The sequence below is a fragment of the Ambystoma mexicanum genome, chromosome 3q (assembly GCF_040938575.1).
Source record: "Ambystoma mexicanum isolate Mex_15411 chromosome 3q, UKY_AmexF1_1, whole genome shotgun sequence".
NCBI classification, from domain to species: domain Eukaryota; kingdom Metazoa; phylum Chordata; class Amphibia; order Caudata; family Ambystomatidae; genus Ambystoma; species Ambystoma mexicanum.
The window spans coordinates 246,127,724-246,150,593 of NC_090926.1; the positions used below are offsets into that span (position 1 = coordinate 246,127,724).

At 40.4% G+C, this 22,870-nt stretch overlaps 1 protein-coding gene across 1 annotated transcript in view; it reads left to right on the plus strand.

Moving 5' to 3' along the window:
* LOC138582398 (aquaporin-2-like) overlaps positions 1–22,655 on the plus strand; it is a 313,650-nt gene extending 290,995 nt beyond the window's left edge. The window contains exons 3-4 of the mRNA XM_069653664.1: positions 5,544–5,624; positions 22,476–22,655. Coding sequence (XP_069509765.1) covers positions 5,544–5,624; positions 22,476–22,655 — 261 coding nt within the window. The remainder of the gene's footprint in view (positions 1–5,543; positions 5,625–22,475) is intronic.
* Positions 22,656–22,870: the final 215 nt, after the last annotated feature.

Genomic DNA, 22,870 nt, shown 5'->3' on the forward strand with positions numbered 1-22,870 from the left:
TATACTTAATCAATGTAAAACGAGTAGTTCTGGTCACATGGTCAGATGGGACAAAAATGGGGAAAGGGGAGGGTGGACACAAGCAGTCAATGGGTTCGGTGGGCTGGGAAGTGGGACTACTGTGCTCACGGCGTGCAGAGAGGCCTAAAAACATGAATAGGACCGAGATAAAAGTTAAATAACTCACCAGATGATGAAGAGCGCTTAGGAAATGGAGCGCAGGTGTGGTACGACTTGAACATATATACTTAATCAATGTAAAACCAGTAGTTCTGGTCACATGGTCAGATGGGACACCAATGGGGAAAGGGAAGGGTGGACACAAGCAGTCAATGGGTTCGGTGGGCTGGGAAGTGAGACTACCTGCTCACGGCGTGCTGAGAGGCCTAAAAACATGAATAGGGCCGAGATAAAAGTTAAATAACTCACCAGATGATGAAGAGCGCTTAGGAAATGGAGCACAGGTGTGGTACGACTTGAACATATATACTACATCGATGTAAGATCAGTAGTTCTGGTCACGGTGTTGGGTGGGAGACCAATGGGGAGGGCGGAAACAAGGAGCCAATGGGGCGGGTGGGCTGGGGAGAGGGACTTCCGTGCTCACGGAACGCAATGGTGGCAGAGAGGCTTCCAATCATGAGTAGAGCCGTGATAAAAGTGAAATAACGTGATGAAATTCGCTAGAAATTCCGGTCCACCAGCTGGGTGATTTTCCACCTTCTATGGCACACTTTTGGCTGGGTTTTTTAGTGGTGGAAAATTCGGTTTTTGCCAACATTTCGGTTTTTGTGTGGTCTGAAACACACAAAAGTCGAAATTTCAGGGGGAAACGAAATGTAAAGGGGTCCCACCCCAAATTGTGTTTAAAAAAAAAAACAAATTTCCAAAAAACGGAATGTCAGGAGGGAAAAGGCCCCAAATGGCCGATTCAACTCTGTGGCCGAAATTCGTCCCCAGAGTGGAATTAGGAAAAACGCATGAAGATCTGGGCTGATGCGAGTTCACGTTGTCAAGGCACCTTTTCTTTGGGGACTCCATCGTGCTGTAAGGGTAGTTTGATTCCTGCTCTGGGCTGGTCAGGACAGGTTCAGATGCGCTTGCACAGTTGCGCAACGACTATTGAGCAAACGGGGCTTTAGCCCCCTCATAAAGTTTGAGTTATGTTGACTTGATCTGGATGAGCTACAGAGCAGTGGCAGGACTGGACTGGACACAGACAATAAACTGTGCCGCGGCTGCACAGTTAATAAATGACCGGCATTTACTAATCTAAAGCATTTCATTGTTAGCAGCTGCATTTATATATATACATGCATTTTTAGGCAATTGGCATGGTGATGGACTGTTATCATTTGCAAGTCAGGGGAGTGATTGGAAGAGTAGGAGGGGAAACGACAAAGCCATTCTCGCAGCAGTCTGGTTTCAGACGTGCAAGGGATAGTTAACTGCTTTCAACATTCAGTTTCACCAGAATAGTCTCATTAGAATGTGTCAAAGAAGATGCCCCCCACCAGGGGAGCCGACTTATGAATTTCCCGTGGGGGGGGGGGGAGCCCAAATACAGAAAGTAACATCACTGGCAGTTATGGGACCGCAAATTTGCATCTAGTCGCCAACTTGGTGCAACGGTGCGGGGGGGGGGGAGGCAGCGCAGAACAGTGGAAACATTGGCTAGGCTGTACTGCATATAGTAAAGTCAAGTAAGAAGGAGCTTTAAGCCTTCGAGTTGCATTCCAGTAGGCCATCACTGCCCCTACTCCACCCCTCTATAATCATCCAGGTTGTAGTAGCCCTCAAAAGGCAGAGCAACACAACTAGGATGGGAGAACGAAATGGCGTCCCATCCTGTGAGTGTGTCAAACGTCAGAGCAAAGACTGTGCTTGTGCCTCCTACCTTGGAGCACAATCTCACTAATTTGGTGAAAATCTCTCAAGTGGGAGCATGGGAATCCCCTGCGTGTTGTGGGCTGCAGACCCCGGATCCCATGCTCACTTCTTCAGTGTGAAACTCTGGCCAAGGCTCTTTGGGCAAGCATTCAGGATGGGTCTCACACCTATAAACAGTGTGATATATTGAGTGGGCACCTCACTCCTTGGAGCATAGTATACCCGTTGCTGGTAATCTCACAACTGAACGTACAGTTTCACTCTTGGTCATCTCAGAGACCCCATGTATATTAATGGAGACAGTCTCCCATCTTGAAGACAATTATATTTCTGCTAAAACACTCTGAATTCTCACTCCAGTTTTCTCTATCTATAAATCCATACCGTATTCATTCAATGTGTGTGCAGGGGTGATAACTTGTGTCTGAGAGAGCTCATTCTTTCATTCAGGAGATATAAAGCGGTAACAATCCCCTGTATGTGAGAACAGGCTCATTTTGCCCCATGGCCCCTCCAGAAGGAGTGAGCAGGTTTTAAGACCCTGCTGATTCTGCTATCGGACAGGCTTGAGCCTTCTATCCCTTGCCCCATCACAGCTCCCATCACCCTGAGTGGCAGCTTATGGACAGCAGGCAGCTCCGGACATGCCTGTTGCCAATTGAATGTAGACAGATCTACTATTTAGACCCCGGGAGAGAGCCATGAACCCACATTGGTGGTGAACAAGCACTCAACATACAGAACAGAATGGTATAGTGTTGCAGTCCTGCGGAGAAATTACAATTCTGAGCATGTGAGCAGTAGGCTGGATCAGTGCTGCCCCATAATAGGTGTAGAAGCCTCTGTGAGAAGTGGCAGTACCGTCCCAACGGTGAGAAGTGTAGTATTTTCACATTAACTATGCTTAAGAACTTTGGGTTATTGAATAGTTCTGCTACATTCTGAGTAATTCCATCCCTTTAATTATATGAGCTCTTGTTTAGTTTAGTTTAGTTTATTATTTATAATGCGCACCAGACCCAGGAGCATCAGGGCGCAGCAGAAAGGATATGTTCAGCTTAGTTACATGGTCAAGCAGGCCGGCATATATAATAACACGTCAGTATATACAGAGTAAATTACATAATCACAGGAGAATGCACTGAAATTACATAGGCCCATGAGGTACAAGACAAAGTAGGCAGTGGCATGTCAATATATACAAAATAGGTTCCATGGTTTAGGTGGCATGGAGTGAGGTTGACGCAGTACCTCAGTAGGTTGTCCAGGTGGACTGGTGCAAAATAGGCCAATCCATGGGTAGAGGATAGGAGGCAGAGCGCCGCGACGGTGTTAGTCTGAATGTATTTGTCGTTTTCTTTTAGCCAGTTGGTCAAGATCTGTCTGAATTTGGCATAAGGCTGTGGGGCTCTAATAACTGGAGGTAGGGAGTTCCGTAGTTGTGCAGCCTTGACTGGGACGCTATGTCCACCAATAGTGGAGAGTCTAAATTTTGGAACTTGGAGGCAGTTAGAGTTAGCTATTCTCATCGGTCTGGAGGATTTTTTTTGCAAATTCTGTCTGTAAGGTAGGGTGGTGCATTGTATAACCACGACAGTGTTGAGTTATTCTGATGATGACAGACTTGCTCAATAGTTCTGGTTCTGTATCATTAAATGTACTTCAAATCTTTAGAGTATCGGAAGGATAGCTAAGGGGCAACATGTTCACCTTGGAAGCAAGACGACACAGAGAAAAACAGGTTCACTCCCTCAGTCCGCGCAACGCAGGTTCGCTCCCTCAGTCCGCGCAACAGGTTCGCTCCCTCAGGCCGCGCTTAGAAACCTCTGGGTAGTACACGCATTATAAATAACCAATTAAAATGAAAAGAAATACATCTCTTGGGAAGTGCTGGGGCCTTGTCAGTAAGAGTGTAGTAGCTCAACTGAGAAGTGCTGATGTTGTCCCATCAAAAGTATAGCAGCCCCACTAAGATGAACTAGCATTGCCTCAACAAAAGCGTAGTATTATCGCTGAGAAGATTCAACAATTATAGAAGCCCTGTTACAGCAGCACTATCCCATCAAGAGTAAAGCAAGCTAACTGAGGAGTACCAGCATTGACCCATTTCAAATATGGCAGCTCTACTAGAAAGTGCTGGCTCATACGCCTCTGCTCCCCGCCCATAGCATTCACCCTCACCACGTGCACACTCAGAGACATGCAAACAGTCTCATTTGCCCACTCCCTGCCCCTGCCCCCTCCCTCACTTTGAATCTGTACCTCCATTTCTAAAAATCCTTTTGGGTTGGGTGTATTTGTACATCTGTGCACCCCTGTTGCCAAGAGGGGTGCACGGATGTACAAATACACCAAATCCTAAACGATTTTTAGAAATTGAGGGACAGATTTGTTTTGCATCTGTGCCTCCATTTCTAAAAATCGTTTTGGGTTGGGTGTACCTCTACATCTGTGCAATCCTCTTGGTAAGAGGCGTGCACAGATGTACAAATACACCAAATCCTAAACGATTTTTAGAAATTGAGGGACAGACTTGTTTTGCATCTGTGCCTCCATTTCTAAAAATCGTTTTGGGTTGGGTGTACCTCTACATCTGTGCAATCCTCTTGGTAAGAGGGGTGCACAGATGTACAAATACACCCAACCCAAAACGATTTTTAGAAATTGAGGGACAGACTTGTTTTGCATCTGTGCCTCCATTTCTAAAAGATCGTTTTGGGTTGGGTGTACTTCTACATCCGTGCACACAGATGTAGAAGTATACCGGAACCAAAACGATTTTTAGAAATTGAGGGACGGATGCAAAGCAAGAGCCTCTTGATTTGCATCCGTCCCTCAATGTTTAAACATAATTTCTTACCTGGCTTTTACCCGGGCCGCCAGAGAGAGACACAGTATGGATGGAACAAAGGGCCATCCATACTTCGTCTCTTCTCTCCGGCGGGGGGGGGGGCTCAGACCTGACTGCAGTCTGCCGGCGGGCCCTGGGCCCGTAGCCCCCGTACTCGGCGCACCTGCCCCCCACAGGTACGTTTGCCTCGCCCCACAGTCTCTGAAGTTAACCCCTCTGTCAAAATTTGCTGTGGGCTCGAGGTGGCACGCCTTTCAATATCCTAATCAGTGATGGCAGTTGAGATAAGACCAACTACTTTTTTATAGCGTTATATGTAGAACAACTGTACATTGAATTGTACATACAAATCACAGAGAAGTAAAGGTAGAGTCAGACCTAATGAATCACAGTATTAACTTGATTACATTCAGCAAAGCAAAGCAGAAGGAATAACAAACATTTAGTGTAATTCTTTTACTGAGAAAAGAGGTGGCAAAAGATCTCAGAATGTCGGTTTATCTAAGATCACTCACGGAGCTTCAAAAGACTTCTGCGGGCACGCCCAGGCCTAGTGTGTCTGTGTGCGTGTGTGCGTGCATGTGTGTCATTCCACAGCCCAATCAGTCATGGTGTTCGGAGAACCCCAAGTGACACGTCCTTAATGTGATATGCACAGCGCAATTAAACGTAATGATGCTTATGACTCATGGCGCACTAAAAGTGGATTGCCAGCAAGTTAATTGCTATAATCCGATGTTAACATTGAGTGCAAGCAAGCTAACACGCCAATAACCTGTCATGCTTTATCTTTCATCCTCAGATCTACTACACAGGCTGCTCCATGAATCCCGTCCGGTCCCTCTCGCCAGCAGTCATCGTGAAACGATTCAATAACCACTGGGTAAGACCTTCACTAGAGACCAACAGGCATCAGCAACCTGAGAGCAGTCCAAGGACACCCAGTTATCTGACAGTGCAAGAGGGCACTCCACACACTCCCAGGCACAGGCCAGATGCAACGGGGCACGCTGCCAGGTGATAAGCAGGATCACTCTGCTGGCAGCACGGGTCCAGGTGTAAGGGGTGCACTCTGGGTCACAAAGGAGCGTTGTACGTAGGACAAAGCACAAAGAGTGTGTTGTGGTACTCCCTGGTGTCCAGTTGTGGCTGATGCGGAGCTGGCCGAGGGCAGCTAAGCATTAGGGTGGCCAACCTTTTGATATCCTTTTGCGGGACACTTGACCACAAGGCAGTGATGATGTCACAGTATCATCACGTTTCGCCCCCCCCCCCATTTGTAAATTTAAATTTGTTACTGGCTCTTAACACCTGGTTTAATTGCAATGCAAATGATTTCTCCTTCAGAGGTGATGGTCACGTTTTTTAACTGCAAGCATGCCATCACGACCCCAGGAACAAAGCATTAGCATTGGAATGAAGACAGGTGTCAGAGCGTTAACAGCTCGACCAGCAGGCTCAAGAGGAGCCGGGGCCGCAGAGCCGCCCAGAGAAAGAAAGCAGCCGAGGGCAGCGCCGTGGTGTGTAGATGGCCACTTCAGTTTGCAGAGTGGCTGTGCTGGACGCAGGTTGTCCCGACTTGCTGTCTCCCGAGAGTTACACTCCAGGGAACAAAGCAAGTCGGGACAACCTGCGTCCCGCACAGTCACCCTGCAAACTGCAGGACAGAGTCCCCAATTATGGGACAATCCCTCAAAATCCGGGACAGTTGGCCACCCTACTAAGCATGTGAGCAGGGGAACAGAGTTGGAGGGGTTGGAGTTAGAGGTCTAGAGCAGGGAGTCATGAAGCCGAAACAAGTGTGTGGAAAGTGCTAACGCCCCACCCCAAAAGTTGCAAGGGGAAAGGCAAAGAGCCACTATGTGAGGGGCCCACGTTGGCAGGTGGCCCTTCGCAATGTCGCTATTTTGAGATCTCTATTTGGGCATAGATCCAAAAGGGCAGCGGTCAAAGTGGGTGGGAACTACAAGGCAGAACGTTCCCCTACTTTTCAGGGAAATCCATCTTCAGTCCCTTACTATATGGCACCCTTGCACTGTAGGGGAGGGCACCTTTGCTTTTTGTTTCTTCTCTCCTACTGGGGATTGAAACCTTAGCCTGGTGGCTAACACTCCATTGTCACATCTTACTGAGGTATCTTCTGAACTGGATTGTTTCTGTTTATTTGACTAGACTGGAAAATAAAACCCATTCCCTTGCCCCCACATATGCCAGCTCTGCAGTGATCTGCCTTTGGCTACTGTAATCAAGCATGGAGCGTTGCAGACACCACAGCTGTATAGTTAAAGGGTGTAGGGTAAGGGGCGGCCATAGTCCTGGGCCTGTCCCTTAAGAAGGACGAATGGGGAGTGAAAAGGGGAGTTTGCGTAAAGCAGCATGCTGAGAGGGACAATGACTGAAGGTAAAGGTGGTCATTTAATGCATTTTCTATTACCTTGTTTTCTACACTCTTGACACTACTGTTGTAAAGCACATCGTTGTGGGGTGGAATGGAGGAAAAGCATGACCCAGGTATGGGGTTTGAATTAGGGAGGAGTGACAGTGAGTATGTATTCGGTGGAGAGCAGTATGGGGGAGAAGAGGCCGGGTCAGAGAGAAACATAGTTCTTTTTTTTCTACACTTCGAACCCTGCATTAGGAGTGCATTCTGGGTGAGACACAGGGAATACACATTCAGAAGAACACGACCACTCAACCTGAAGCACGCTTAGCACAGGAACAGACACTGAGGATGCACTCAGAGTGAGTACACAGGCAGCACAAAAGCGTCCATGTAGCTGAAGGCAATGAAAGATGCAGTCCGAGGTGCATGGAACACAGACACACATGAAGATCTAGGGAAAGCATTCGGAGCAACAGCCAGAAGAACATGGACCGCTCAGAAGAAAGGAGGCACTCAGCCTCACTCAACAGGAATATGTACTGCCTGAAGAGCTGCTCGGGCCATTAACGGGCCAGTAACTTAATGAAAACAGAGATGAACCTCTCCCACACAATAGCCTGGACACTTTCAATAGTCCCATGTCATCAAAACTCAATAGACATGTTTGACCTATTAAAGGGTCCTTGTCAATTCTGCATTTGGAGTGTTCCCAAGTTTAGCAGAATCACTTCTCCGCATTGCTCACGGAATAAAACCCTGGGTAAGCGAGCAGTCTGCTTACCAAAAAAGCTGAGTGCCTTCCATGTTTCCAAGTTCTTTTGGTAGGGTCAGTTTTGAATCCAGTTAAATCCACAGGCCCAGGTGCCAGAACAGCATTAATCTTTCTCCCCCTCTGTAGATGTTAAAGTCCCAGGGGATTCTGCCGACATCAAATATCAGGAAAATGTGTCGGCCTGTGTTGGGGAAAATTCCTTTTGAGTTGATGCAAAAATGCACCTACTTTGCTGGAATGTGTCTACAGTTATGTGGCAAATCTTTGCAATCCAGTTGCATCTAATATAATGCGAATTAGATAACTAAAATGCTGTTTGCTAATTGCAATAAAAGAAAATATAATTTCGACAATTTTAAATGCTAAAGCACCATAAATACCATAATATCAGTATTGGCAATGAAGTCATGAAAAAATGTGAATTTTGATTGCTTGGCAAAAGGTTTTACATATTTTTTAAGCTTTAACCAACCAGCCAGCTTTATAAACGTTATAGGTTATGCTAGGTGGTATTTGTATAGCGCCTGCTGCCATTGGTATGGCCTTGAAGCACTGTGAGGATGAACGTCATTTGGAAGACCATAGTCTATGTTGAAAAGTAATGAAAGGAGTGTAAAGCGTGTTAGTGTATTGCCAAATAGAAGGTAGGTAGAGAATGGCTGGGTCTCTAAAAGTAGCCCATATTACAAAGGCATGGGGAATGGGTACTGTGTCTAAGTGTCAAAGTATCAAGCAATCAAGCTATGTGAACAGCTCGACAGAATTTTGTATGCGATTGAGCTAAATTCTATGGGTCGTCGCGATGTATGTTTAGGGCAAGGTCAAATAGCATTCATCTAAAAGGTGTGTGGTTATGTGAACAGCTGTATGTTTAGGGCAAGGTCAAATAGCATTCATCTAAAAGGTGTGTGGTTATGTGAACAGCTGGACCACGTTTTTTCATGGGACTCATCTGTATCCTGTGGCTGAAATGAGACTGCATCAAAATATCACAACGATGAGGCAAAATGTAAGTGTGGCAAAACATCGGTAGTGGCGAGACTCAAAGTAGCAATCCTAAACTGGGGACACTCAGGAGGCAAAAGCAAGTGCGGCAAAACCTAACAGTGGTGAGATACAAAGTAACAAACTATGTATGGAGCACTCTGGCAGGCAAAGTGCAAGCAGGACCAAATAGAACAGTGGCAAGATTCGAAGGTGGCAAACCTACATTTGGAACACTCTGGAAGTCAAAATGCAAGTGTGGCAAAGACAGCAGTGGTGAGATTCCAAGAGACTCTGGGTAAGTCTCTCGTAACCAGGACTAATGTCTGGCAGAGGGACTCCCAGGACCCCCCCCTTGTGAATTTGCATATTTAAGTAACTTTGGGTCTCACCCTAAGTTACTAGGGTAATCCAGACGTGGACCCCTTGCTCACTATTCTTAGAGAGGCACAGCTCCTCCCTACTGATGAGGTCCAACCAGACCAAAACACGTGTCTGGGTATGCTTTTGGTACTCTTGTTCAGAGGAGAATTGCCTAGCATTTCAGTGCTGGACTGCCCCAGGGCAGGACAAAGACTGATATGTTTGGGATATTTCTTCTCTGTGAAAGATAGTGAGCTAAATACTCTGGGTAAGTCTCTCGTAACCAGGACTAATACCTGGCAGAGGGACTTCCAGGACCCCCCCTTGTGAATTTGAGATTCCAAGTGGAACACTCAAGGAGGCAAAATGCAAGTGCAGCTAAATATCCTTCTGTTATGTACTGTTTTGTTCTGCAAGATTTTAAATCAAGTAAATGTGTATGATTAAGTGGTTGCTTCTGTATATTTTTATTGTTTTATTGTTTTGTTTGTACAGTTAAATTGTTGGTTTTGCTAAAGCTATGCATATTGGTTTGTGATAGCTGTAGTAAGATTGTAATGCTCCATCATTTTGTAGATTGATATTTGTATATATGTGGTCTAATATTGATAAATAATCTGTTTTGAATGTGGTTAATAATTGTTTGCTTAATAACATTTCTAACATAAAGTGTAGTGAAATAGTTTGCGTTGTTTGCTCGAGAATGTTCATATTAAAGTTAACTATTACGATATACTTGTGGATTTTATATTTTTTTGTTATATGGTGAACAGCAGAGTGTAGTATTTGAAGATGTGTTATAGGTGGTTTATATAGTATAAATAGTGTTTTCTCTTGTGCACTAAGTGTAAATGTAACAATGTCAATGTTATTCATATTGATGTACAGTGGACGTATTGTAATTTGTTTTTTTTAATGTAAAGCACAATTCCATGCTTTGTTTTGCAATTGTTAAATGCATAAAAAAATGCCTTATATGTTGCAATTGTTGATATAGTTAGTGGCATATTTGTATGGTTGGTTTCAAGGAGTCTGCCTGTACAGCTGTACCCCTGCTCTGTGCCCCTCTGTATCCTACCCCCACTGTATATCTGTTCTGGTTTTACCTTTGAAAACCGCTCTGTTATGCATCTGTACCATTGTATACCTCTATAAAGTGCTCTATTATGTATCTGTATTGTTGTATACCTCTGTAAAGTACTCTGTTGCTTCTTGAAGTGAGGTCTCTGCTCAATAAATACAATAATAATAATAATAATAATAATAATAATAATAATAATAATAATAATAATAATAATAATAATAATATATTGTATTGTGTTTATTGGTTAAATAAAACCTTTTACACATTTTAATATTCAGAAGAAAAACAGAATAGAACATTTGAAACACACAGAATAAAAGATACACTAACACCAGATTATCTGATTACATTTCTTTCATTAATTCTAAAATTCAGAAGATACCATTTAAAATACATGTATCCTAACTTCTTAGCAATCTCTTTGCACAAATAATAGAAAGTAAAATTCATAAACACATTTTCTCCCATAAATAATTGAGACCAAAATTGATCTGTGTGAATAGAAATCAAATCATGTACTCGAGAATCATTTGCTCTTACATACAGAGAGTTGAAATCAGTGCAGTTAGTTAATAAATGTCTGGAGGTTTCAACTTCAGTCTTAAATAATCTGCACAGATGTTTATCATAGGGGATTTTTCCCAAGCAACAATATTTGCTAAAACAGGGACTTGATAAAGTGTCTTACCTTAGAATCATGTAAGTTCTTAATATACATACAAGGAGTGTTCACAGAGAAGGATTGTCTAGAATATTCTGTATAGTTGGACTTTTGTGACATATGGGAGCTTCTTTCTTTTCTGTCCCAAATAGATGCTTTCCTTTTTATTTCTTTAAATTTGCTAGTCAAATTGTCAGTAGCATCACACGTATATCCTATTTTCCCAAGAAAATCTCTAATATCGTTTCCCCACTCTTTTAGGGCATAATGACTTTTAAATACACCCTCTTGATTTGGGAAATATGAATATAGATATTTAGTTTTGTCATCATTCATCACGATTTTAATATACAGATTACATGTAAGTATCATTTTCTGCGCTGTTAATGAGATAATTCTTATATCGCTGAAAATAACTTCTATAGGGACTGACAGGGACAAACCTAGCACCATCCTCCACAATTTACCCTCTAAAATAAATAGCCAGACTGTCTCTTTCGAGGAATATACCTCTAAACCATATAAAATACACAGGACTACACATGTTCTATACAGTTGTACCAGTCCTTCGATTGAGTACCCATCACAGTTTTGTATAAATGATCTTATAGCCTTGACTTTTGTTGTGACTTTATTTGTAATGGTTTTAAAAAGAATGTCCTTGTTCATATTATTTGTGATAAGCACGCCAAGATCATGGTAATTAGAAATGTCCTCTATTTTTTTTCTTCTGCAAGGTCCAATTATACTTTTTATTGTTACATCTATTTGCCTTGATCGTCATAAATTTGTTTTTTACCAAATTTATAATTAGCCCATGTTCCAAGGAACATTTTTCCAAATCCTTCATGCTGCGTTGAAGTCCTGTTTGGTCAAATATCACAATATCGTCCGTGCACAATAACTAAGCTGCATTATTGTCACAGTTCGTTAATATGTTTCCCAAACCAGCTGAATAAACATAAAAAAATGTTGGGCTAGAGTGCAGCCTTGTTTAAGTCCATAATTTACAGGAAATGTTTCAATTAATGTCCCTTCTTGATTAGATCAGATCTGTACCCTATTATCCGAGTATAGCGCTTTCAATAAATATAATACTTAATTATGCAATTTCCCTTTCTTCATTTTGTCCCATGACATTTGACGATTAACCATATCGAATGCCTTCACAAAATCAATAAAGCAGATATATAATGTTCTATTCTAATCCAGAAAAGTGCTGCGAATAAAATACATTAGAATCCACAGATTAGTGATTGTGCTAAAACCCTTTCTAAAACATGATTGCTGAATACTGGGAATCTTTTCTTCCTCTATCCATTTAGTAATTTACCATAGGAGTAATTTACAGAAAACGCTTCCACTAGAATCAATCATGGCCAGTATTCTGTAATTTGCGGGAGGATCTCTTGAGCCTTTTTTTATAGATTGGAATCAATTGTGACTTATTTCAGGGCATAGGTATCTTTCCCATACAATATAATAAAACATAATGAACAGAATTTGGGCCCATATTTATGGGTTAGCTTTAAATAGCACATTTGGTAATCCGTCTGATCCTGGCGCCCTGGAAGGTTGTAGCCCTTTTATGAATTTTTCAATATCTTCCTCAGTAAACTTTATAAAAATGTCTATCTTCAATTTCTTGATACAATTCATTTTACTCATTTGCATCAGCTCCATAATACAATGCTAGTATATCATTTTCCCAGGCCTCATTTGAGATAGGATTAAAATCTCTCACTTTTGTGTGACCCAAGTTATATTTATGAAACATATGCCAGAACGTTTTGGTATCCTTACCCTTGAAGGCAGAGAACATTGTTTTCCACTGGGCCAATGCCGTGGAACCCTTATGTTATAGCTTTTTCTTAATTGCAACTTTATGATCATATATCTTATTGTGTGCTTTGTTTGCATTCTGATCCTTTTTCTCTGTTCATTAGCCAAATTGCAGATAAACCTCTGAGTAGTCTGGTAAAAAGACTCATTGTTAATAAAATTCATCGAATTTCCCTTCATCAGGTGTGATAATAATTCAGAACTAGTCCTAGTCACATTTCCTTATGTCCACCTTATTCTATTTCCTCCATTGCTAATGGTGTAGTCACCGACTAATTGTTCGTAAGGGGGGAATAAATCGAGATAAGGATGACATCAATTACCACATGATCCCTTAGCAAATATTGGATTAGAAAAAAGTTACAGATATTCATAAAACCCTTGTAATAATAATAATAATAATAATAATAATAATAATAATAATATTAATAATAATATAAAAGCAAATATTATCTGAATATGTAAAGGATGGATCAGAAGCTATTGAATGGAATTCTGGTTGCAGGGAACTTATGTTGTGAAATATGAGTTTGAAGTTTGGCACTTTGTATGTTTTTTGTGGTATTGTGAGTTGCAAGTAGAATTATGTCCGCATTCTAATTATTTTGTGCATTACTTTTGAATGTACAAAGATGGTTTTTGGGTTGAAATTTTTGATGTATACATTTTCTATATTTTTTGCTCTACTAATTGCACCATGGTGCAATTGGTGTATTTTTATGTTTCCAATGTGTATATATAGTGTTTCTGGGGTATCTCCTTGAGTTCTATGTAATGTCCTTTCAGATGCCTGTCATAATGCAAATTGTTTTCGTATTATTGTATAGTATTTTGGAATTGCCTTGTAATTTTTTGGCTTGGTGTCCATTCTGAAGAAATATTTTGTAAATACAAATATTTGTTTTATTGGTGCAATAGTTTTCCTGTGTTGGGTTTGGAAAAATGTATCCAAATTAAATGTGGTATGTTGTTTGTTACATGTATGTGTTGTATAATTCCCGACGCACCATCGGTTAAGTCATTTGTAACTGATACATTGTATGTTAGATAATAAAGCAGCAAAGTTGTTATATATAATGTTTGAAATAGTGCCATTGTTTTTGTTTGATTTGTTGGTAAATTGTCTAGAATGTATTTTTTTTTATTGTGTCGGTTGCAACACTAGTATGTATGGGTATGATATGAAATGATAGTTTATTTATAACGTGCTCAATACCCAGAGTTTTCTCAGCACGGATCCGGGGATCAAACCTGTGTTGCTCTGTGTTGTCTTGCTTCCAAGGTGAGCACGTTGCCCCCTGAGCTATCCTCTCGAGACAATGTATGGCTTTTCTGTGTTGGTGCAATATTTGATTGTTAATAGTGTTTACTTCTTTGTTGTCGTTATGTAGTGTCTTTCCATTGCTAAATTAGCATGTGGTTCTTTTTCTCTTTGCATGATGTTAATGTCACTTTGTGTGTGGTTTCCTTTGTGTAGTCTATTGAGTAGTTAAGCAAAATGTTGGTCATTTTTGTTGTTGAATTATTTTGGTAAGTTCAAAAATGTTAAAGTATTGTTGCCATAGATCTGTAGCTAATGGGCCATAATTGTATTTTCGGTTTTCAGAAATGTCAGTATGAAATACATGCTTTAGTTGAAATAAGTCTTCAATTGCTGATATTGAAATACCTCCAAATGGTAAGCTGGACGATATGATTTCTTGCAATCTGGAACATATTGCTTCCTACCATTGAAATTTCATCGATGATTAATATTTTTAAACGCATTAATTTCGTATGTAAGATAGTTTCTTCGCTCATTTGAAAGTGGTTTATATGTGAAATGTTGGCATACTGGTAATTTAAGTAGCTGCATAAAGTTTGTCGATTCATGTTATCAGCAGCTTTTCCAGTAGGTGCAGCAAGTAGTACATGTATGTCATCTGGATTTTCTCCGGCTTTGACATTATAGTAAGATATTCATGTTTGAAAAAAATAATTTATTAAGATTCTTTTCCCAACTTCGCCTCCTCCTGTACAAAATATGTTAAAAGGTAAGGTTTTAATTTTTAACCAATTTAGGTGATGGTATATGAAGGCTAGCTGTTTGGTGGTTTCATAATGGATTTATATTGCTGATTACATATTTGGTGATTTACTATGGTTTCTTCTTGACTACTTATACATAGCCCTAAATCAAAATATAAATCATACATATGTGTTTTTTCTGTTATTGTTTCTGTTTGTAACATTTGTGTGTTGATTGGGGGTGATAATGGAGGCATAATAATTTCTTCATATATTGGGATTTCTACATTAGTTATTATTTTATTATTTTAATTATATTCATTATGCCTATTATCAACTAAATCTTGCACTTATAAATATTGTTCATAATATGTATTTTGTCCTCAATTATGTTTTAATTTCTCCAGGGATATAATAGCATTAATAGAGTTCACAATAGTAATTATCAGAATCCTTGCTTTTGTTAAATCTGCAATACCATATGATTATTCTTTTGTTATTTTTTGTATGTGCTGTACTTTCATTTGTGTTTTTTATAATTCTGTTTGTGAAACTATTTCATCTTCATCAGAACTGTAAAAAAAAAAATTCTGCCAGAAAGTGGTCATTATCTAAATTATTTGGTTGTAAAGGAATATATTTTTCAGTGTCATAACAAGCCACATAATCTGCTAGTGTGTAGGTTTCTAGAGATTTTGAACATCTTTTGGATTTATTGATAAGGCTGCCACATGGAATATCTGTTCAGTTATCAGGTAATGAATCAATTGTTTGTATGTTTTTCACAAGAAAGATTATCTTATCTACTAGGCTAGTATTAATAAAGATAAATGAACATGTTGACTTACAAAGTGGTATTTCTAATATTAAGTTTACTGCTTCTTGGGCACTTATTTCTATGGAATGTAAGCATTTATTATCAATGTTTCATAGTTGTTCTTTGATGTTTGGATTGTTATGGACTTCTTTTGCTGCTTGTAATAACGTGCTCATTCCTCTTTGGGATTTACATATGTAAGATAATGTATATTGAACAGGCAAAAATGTCAAGTATGCATTGTATGTCATCGTTATCTTGCCATGCTGAAAGTACAGTAGTGTTATAATTGTTACTATTGCAATCATTTGGATTACACTTTAAAAGTAATGTTTGCCTTTATATTGTAGACTGTATAGTATACATGTAATCATGAATAGGTAATGCAATAGAAAGACATTGTGGGAATGTTATTTCTGGTGTTATTAATGCTAATGCATTATGTACTAGTTTGACATTTTCAGTACATGCGTGTTGTACATTTTCTGGTAATGGTTCTAGTGTGAAGGTTGTTGGCATGTGATACTTTGAAAAGTGGAATCTGTGTGTAGTTTGATGCTTTTGTCTATAGTTTTTTGTAGGTGAATGTTTTTGAAGAGTAATTAAAGATTCACATTTTTCTGGTAGTACATTTGAACATGTAATGCATGTGTCAACAAAAGTAGTAATTTCCTGTAGTGTTGATTTGTCTGTTTGTGGTTATTTTTCCATTTAATGTAATGCATCTATGTGTGGTGATCCTCTCTGTTGAATTTCAACATGATAAAAGTAATCAATAACTTTGCATACAAGACTTTTGTTACTTAATAGAAACGTTTGGAAGAACTGAAGTACTTGATAGTCAAAGTGTCTCACGCATGTTACTGGATCTTGCTGTATCATATTGCCCTTTTGCTCCCAGGTTATTTTTTTTTGTTCCTCATTAGTGTCATTCTTCTTTAACACATGACTTAATATTAACAGATGAGTCCAACGTGTTTTAGCAGTAGAAAATGTCCCAAAAAAAGTTGGTAGTCCAATTTCTCTTTTCATAGCAAATAACTATTTTGTGCAATGTTCCGAGTATGGGGGTGATCCACGGATTGTTTTCGATATTTTATAACCAAAATGTTTTGTAATTGATGTTTTATGTCTCCTGCTGTTTTTGTTGTTCTCTTTGTGGTTAATTTATGTAATTAAACTTTGCCTTTAGTTTGTTTAACATGTAGCTTTTTTAGTTTGAAAATATAATAGGAATTGAGTTTGCTACTCTTCTATCACAGCTCATAATTCCCACTAACATATTGTACTGTAGTGTGCTGGTGTAAATGTTTCATTATTATCAGGCCTTTGGAATCCACATTAAATTGTTGGAAAAGCTAGAAATTCAGAATCTTTGTCTTCATAAAGTCCACATGGTGTGTTAAATTCTGCTTGTGCAGGGCACAGTACATTTGGTGTGCCTTCTATTAGGTTGTCATCACTTAATAAGATGTCTAAATTACCTGTAGTATCAATTTCTGATTCATCACTGCGTGAAATGTCTGAATCTTTCAAAGAGTTTCCAGCAATTGGATTTTTTTTTTTGAATGTGATTGTATTGTCCAAAGTGAATAAATTGTTATTCCATAGTCTTTTAATAGGTAGCTGTGTGAGCCTAAGTATTGTGCTGAATTTTTCACCTTATTTGGGTGCACATTTTGAAAATGTGTATTGATTTGTAAGCTAACATCCTTGGTGACTCTTCTGTTGTTTGTCTAGGTGTTTCAACAAAGTTGGAATAGGTTAGTAAAAAATATGTGAATTACTTTTATACTATTTCACATGCTAGTTACAGTTTTTCCTGAAGTTTTAAAAGTTATTGAGGTTTTAAATGTTTGGATTGTTGTGTAAAGATAAGCAAACAACGTTTTTAAATCTGTACCAGAAAATCCAAACTTTTTTCAAAACTCCATGTACCGTTCTTTGTGTGCTTTTTCCAAACAATTGCTCATTTTTGGAATTGATAAAAATGTTTATAGAAAAAAAATATAAATCCTAAATTATGAAAAATGCTTTGTAAAAAAATAGCTTTTGTGGCATTTTAGGCATTGGCAAACAAACATGCAAATCACAATATCAAATGCATCAAAACATTTAAAAAGTATTGAACAAGAAGAGCATGAATATTGAACACGTCAAAATAATCGTATTGCTCTACCAATAACCTTCTAGAACATTGATAAGCACTAGCAACACAATCCTAAACAACTTGCCTCAAATGGAAACAATCACTCATGCCCAACAAGTTTTTCCAGAGGCCTTAGAGGACTTCTTTCTTAATCTTGAAATGGTATAAGCACCTTTGCATGAAGGTCTAATTAGTGATGGTCTGTGGTTCTCAATTTATTAAGTGTGAGCAAGACCTGTTTACATGGTTGTAGACCCGCCTGAGTGGAAATAATTCCATAGAACAGAGTATTTGACCTATGTTTGTTATCAGTAGAGGGTCTCCCACACTCTTGTTTGCCTTGTGCACCTCATGTGGATATACATAAAAATCCTGCAGGTCTTCTGTAAAAAGGCGGTATCCTCCTAACATGGGAACAGAGCTTAGTATATGTACAGTATGATCATGTTTCCTGTTTTATTAATTTGTTTAACATGAGGAAGGCCGGAAAGGGTCCCATCCCTGGATCCTTTGTATTTTCTAGAGAATGCATTTATTTCCTATGTTAATGCACCTATTGCATACATTAAAGTTTAACTTTAAAGTCTGGTAAAGCATGAACCAGTCCAGATCAGAGGTAGCAGGTGTGTGTGTGTGTGCGTGTGTGTGTGTGTGTGTGTTTTAGTGGAATTAGGCAACAAATCAAACATGGCTATACCAGTGCTCTATTTGGAATGTGTTTATGTTACGTTGTAGGGGCACAGAATGAGTCTTTTAGATGTGTACACTTTGGATTTCATTTTGGAACCCAGTAAATGCATTGAGTCAAATTAGCAAAAAAACAGAAACACACATGAAAAGAGTTATTGAGCAAGTCATCTTCAAATATGGTCTAGTTTGGTTCAGACCAGTTGTCCTCTTCAATTACCTCCTGGCTCACAGGGCTCAGCAGCTGTGAGTTACCAAAGTCCTCTCATTGGGAGGTTACTCGGTGGCACTATGAAATATTGCCCATGTGGGAGCAGCACCTTATACAAATGTAACTCAGATACGCTTTTTCACGAGGGTGATCTGCTACTAGGCTCGTAAGGCTTTGTGGAGCATGCTCTCAAATGTGAAGACTTTTGTTACATCAAGCACCGTCTCAAGAGTGTCTTCCCAAAGTTAATCACCTTTTCATTATCAGCTGCAGTCGAGTGATTTTCTGAGGTCCTCGATGGAATAGGCACACTTGGTGTTCACTGAAAAGAACAAGACAATTAGGGTGAGCGGTTAGCAAAATGGCCTGGAAGGGCAACCAGGGCATCACAGTTTCTGTCAAGTGTGGGCAAGTTTTCACCCATGCAAAGAGATGCCTGCATCATGATTTCTCTATCAACGAGGGCGCAAAGAGCCATCACCTGGCAATGTGTGTACTTCTTTGGAAAGACTGTATGGCAGGAGTACATGACACACTCGTTCCCATCCACTACTGCCACCGAGCCCCCATAGCAGTTATATCACTAGACAGGCAGAATTACTTAACGGTGCTGACCAAGGAAGCTTCAGGAAACAAAATGTCGCTGAAATAATCCTCTATGGCCATGGAAAACGTCCTGAAAGAGGGACTGAAAAATACACATGTCAAGTAAATTGAGGTCCAAACATCTAGCAAGGCTTACATACCCAGGGGGAAAGTATGTGCTAATAAGTAACTAATTTGAAGCAGAGTATTCTGCAAGCTCTTTCTCTCACCATCCTTCTAATGTGAAAGTCTACACTTTCTCTACCTATTAAAAAGGTGTGTATTGGGAGGCTGGCCAGCAGTAATGGGAACGAAATTTCCAATCCTCTAAATATCTGATTCTTTTACACACTCATTTTGTTCTTTTGGTATTGGAGGATAGCTCAAGGGCCACGTGCTTGCCTTAGAAGCAAGACCTCTGGGTATTAAACGCGTTATAAATCAGAGGCGTAGACAGTAAACAATCCTGGCTACTCCTCTGTTATAAATAACCAATTACAATTACTCTAAAATCGTGCAGCAGAAAAGAAAAAACAAAAAAGTTTCTAAGGAAATCTAACTAATGATTGGCTGAAAAAGTAGCCATGTGCGGCCAGCCTACAAGATTGCAGTCCACATGGGTACAAGATGGATATGAGAGAATTGCTGGAGCTGCTGCAGGGGACTAGTAGCTACTGAACAGATAACAAGGGATAATAACTTCCGGATATAGCTGCACCCTGGTTACAAAAGCCGCAAATGAGATCTCACTGGCACCAGCATCCCTGGATGTTGGAAGATACCTGGGCACTAGGGTTTTGGGTAGGGTCTTCTGAGGTTACTGTGAAAGATAGGGAGAGCTGCCGGTATCTTGGCTCACTCATGAACTGCAAGTCATGTCAAACGGAAGATCCCTGCAACACCAGTGGAACCCTTCCACCACCACCATGCTTTTACACTATGTCACTATGTCACTATTTGGTGAAAAAGGCACACCGGCCAAAGGCTGGGGCTAAATGGAGGGGGTGATGGGAGCGATGCCGAGCTGAATATGCATGAGAGATATTCTTACCGTGGACATGCTAAGCTCTAATGTTGCTTAACACACGTAATGTGAAATTAGGAGATTTAATTTCAGATCTAATTAGACTCAATTGTGGAGTCTGGCAGGGGTCATCTCTTTCACTGTTGTTGTTCAACTTATACATTCAACACCTTTTGGAGCTTTTTAGATTATATGGGTTAAATTTTCATTCCTACGTGGATGATATCTAGATTTTCATTAGGGTGGTTAATTTTGCTGAAGTTTTCAGCAAATTGGGACAGTGATTGGACGAAGTAAGCAGATGGATGTCTAAAAACCAATCACAACTCAATGAAGCCAAGACTGAACTCATTCTCTTTGGTCCTAGACATCTGCTGACTGCCGCCTAGGAATGGCCCTTCCCCATGTTTTTGGGAAAGAATTTAAAATTAGTTTCTAGAGTAAAGAACTTGGGCTCTGTTTGGCAAGATGACCTGGGTAGCAAAGGGTCAAGTGGGAGCTAGGGTCCAGGTAGTACATTGTGTCCTTAAACTCCTACGCCAAGCACTCCCTTATATTCCCGATGAAGACTGGGCTGCGGTGGGTGGTGCTCTGAGCGGCGCTCATTTGGACTATGATAATAGCCAGTTACTGGGAATTCCAGCTAAACAGATCTATAGACTCCAAAAAGCACAAAAATGTGGCAGTCAGGAATTGATAAGTTGGGCAGAACTGCTCATATATCATAATTCTGCCTTGATTTGCATTGGCTGTCGAAAGAGGATTGCATTAGATTCAAGGCAGCATGCCTTATTTTCAAATGTGTTAATGGCATTGCCTCTTAATATCTGAGAGATCTGAGAGATCTGATCCACCCATATCTTCCTGTCAGGCAGCTGCGTTCTAGTGACCTTCATCTTCTGTCTGTACCCCATTCAGCGTATAAGTCCCGGGGAGATAGAAGATTCTCCATATTTCATCCCAAATTATGGAATTATCTACCTTTGGAATTGAGGATTCTTACTTCTCTCTCTCAATTCCGCAGAGCATTGAAAACCTTTCTGTTTAGCTAGGCCTCTCTTTACTCTGTTGTCCTGTATTTCGGTTTAGCTATGCTCTGTTCGAATGATGTTCCATCTGCGCCATAATACGGTTTAGGCCGTTCTGTGTGCACTACAAATTCCAAAATACAAATACAAATAACACATATCAACAAAATTGGAACTTTTATATACCACGTTAACTGGCTATATTTCCTGGAATGTCGTTGACCTTGCAAGCAACTGTGGGATGGACTGTTAGTCTCAAGTAGAATGTTTTATGAACCAGCCATTGGCTGGTGAGCTACTGGGTCAGATGTAACTGGGTCCTGACAGGGGAGATGTTTCCTGCAATGCAGAAGATCCCATTAGGGAAACAAATACTTGTAAAGCAAATGGACTGGGCAATGGAAAAGAAGATCCATGCACAATCTTGCAGTGGTCAAAATAATTTTTTGACACATGTCTAAATGATAAGTCCCTAGCTGAACTGCCATGCAGCGTGCTGAATGAGATCAACTGATCAATGGGGGGGCACACATATTTGCATAGAACAGTACTGAAAGATGGGGCAAAGGACACCAGTGGACCCAAGAAGCCCATTTGTCATTCATCCAAAGTGTCTCTTGAACCGTATAAGAAGTGATTAATTCTGATATACACATGCAGAGTGTGTGTTAAAAACAAATAACCTTAAACTAAGACTGCACTGATGGGTGGTTGGGGGATTTGTTGAACAGAATGAGATGTGGTTGACGTTGATGCACAGTCCGAGGGGATACAATTGACAGGTTCAGCATTGGGTGACTTTTATGGAAGTGGAAGGGTCTGATGAACACGGGCACATGCTGGTACCATGTAATGTCAGAAGCGTTTGATGGGCAAGGAAGGTGGTGGATAGTGTTGGGAGAATAATCAGCAGGATGAGAGGGAATGAGTTTGACAGTCTTCTGGGAAGGGTGTGATAGCAGATATATATTTCTAGTAAGTGTGTGCTTGACAGGTAGAGATTAATATGTGTGAAAGATAAGCGTCACCTATCACACATAATATGTCATCTTGAATAACTGAGGGGACATTTTTTCTAGTGATGCATGACTCTGCAAGACTGAAACATGTCTTTTTCTGTGTTTTCTGTGTCTACAGATCTTCTGGGTGGGACCCCTGGTTGGTGGCATCCTGGGATCTTTGGTTTATAACTACATCTTGTACCCCATCCAATCAAGTGCCGCTGAGAAGATTGCAATTCTGGCGGGAACTTTCCAAGAAGAGGACTGGGTGAAGCGGCAGGATCAGCGCAGGAGGAAGTCCGTCGAATGCTCATAGACATCCATGCAGATGGCTCCAGAAAGGACCAGTCACATCACCCACCGTGGGAGCAATTTAAGGCCGCACCATTGCCTGATCACAAACGCGTCAAGGCCACCTGATTTCACTTTTGATGTTAGAGTTCCTGTCAAACCAGGCAGAATTGAAGTGAGATTTCTTCATCACAGCTCAGTCTCAGGTCTGATGGAGTTTACGACACACTCTCCACCGTC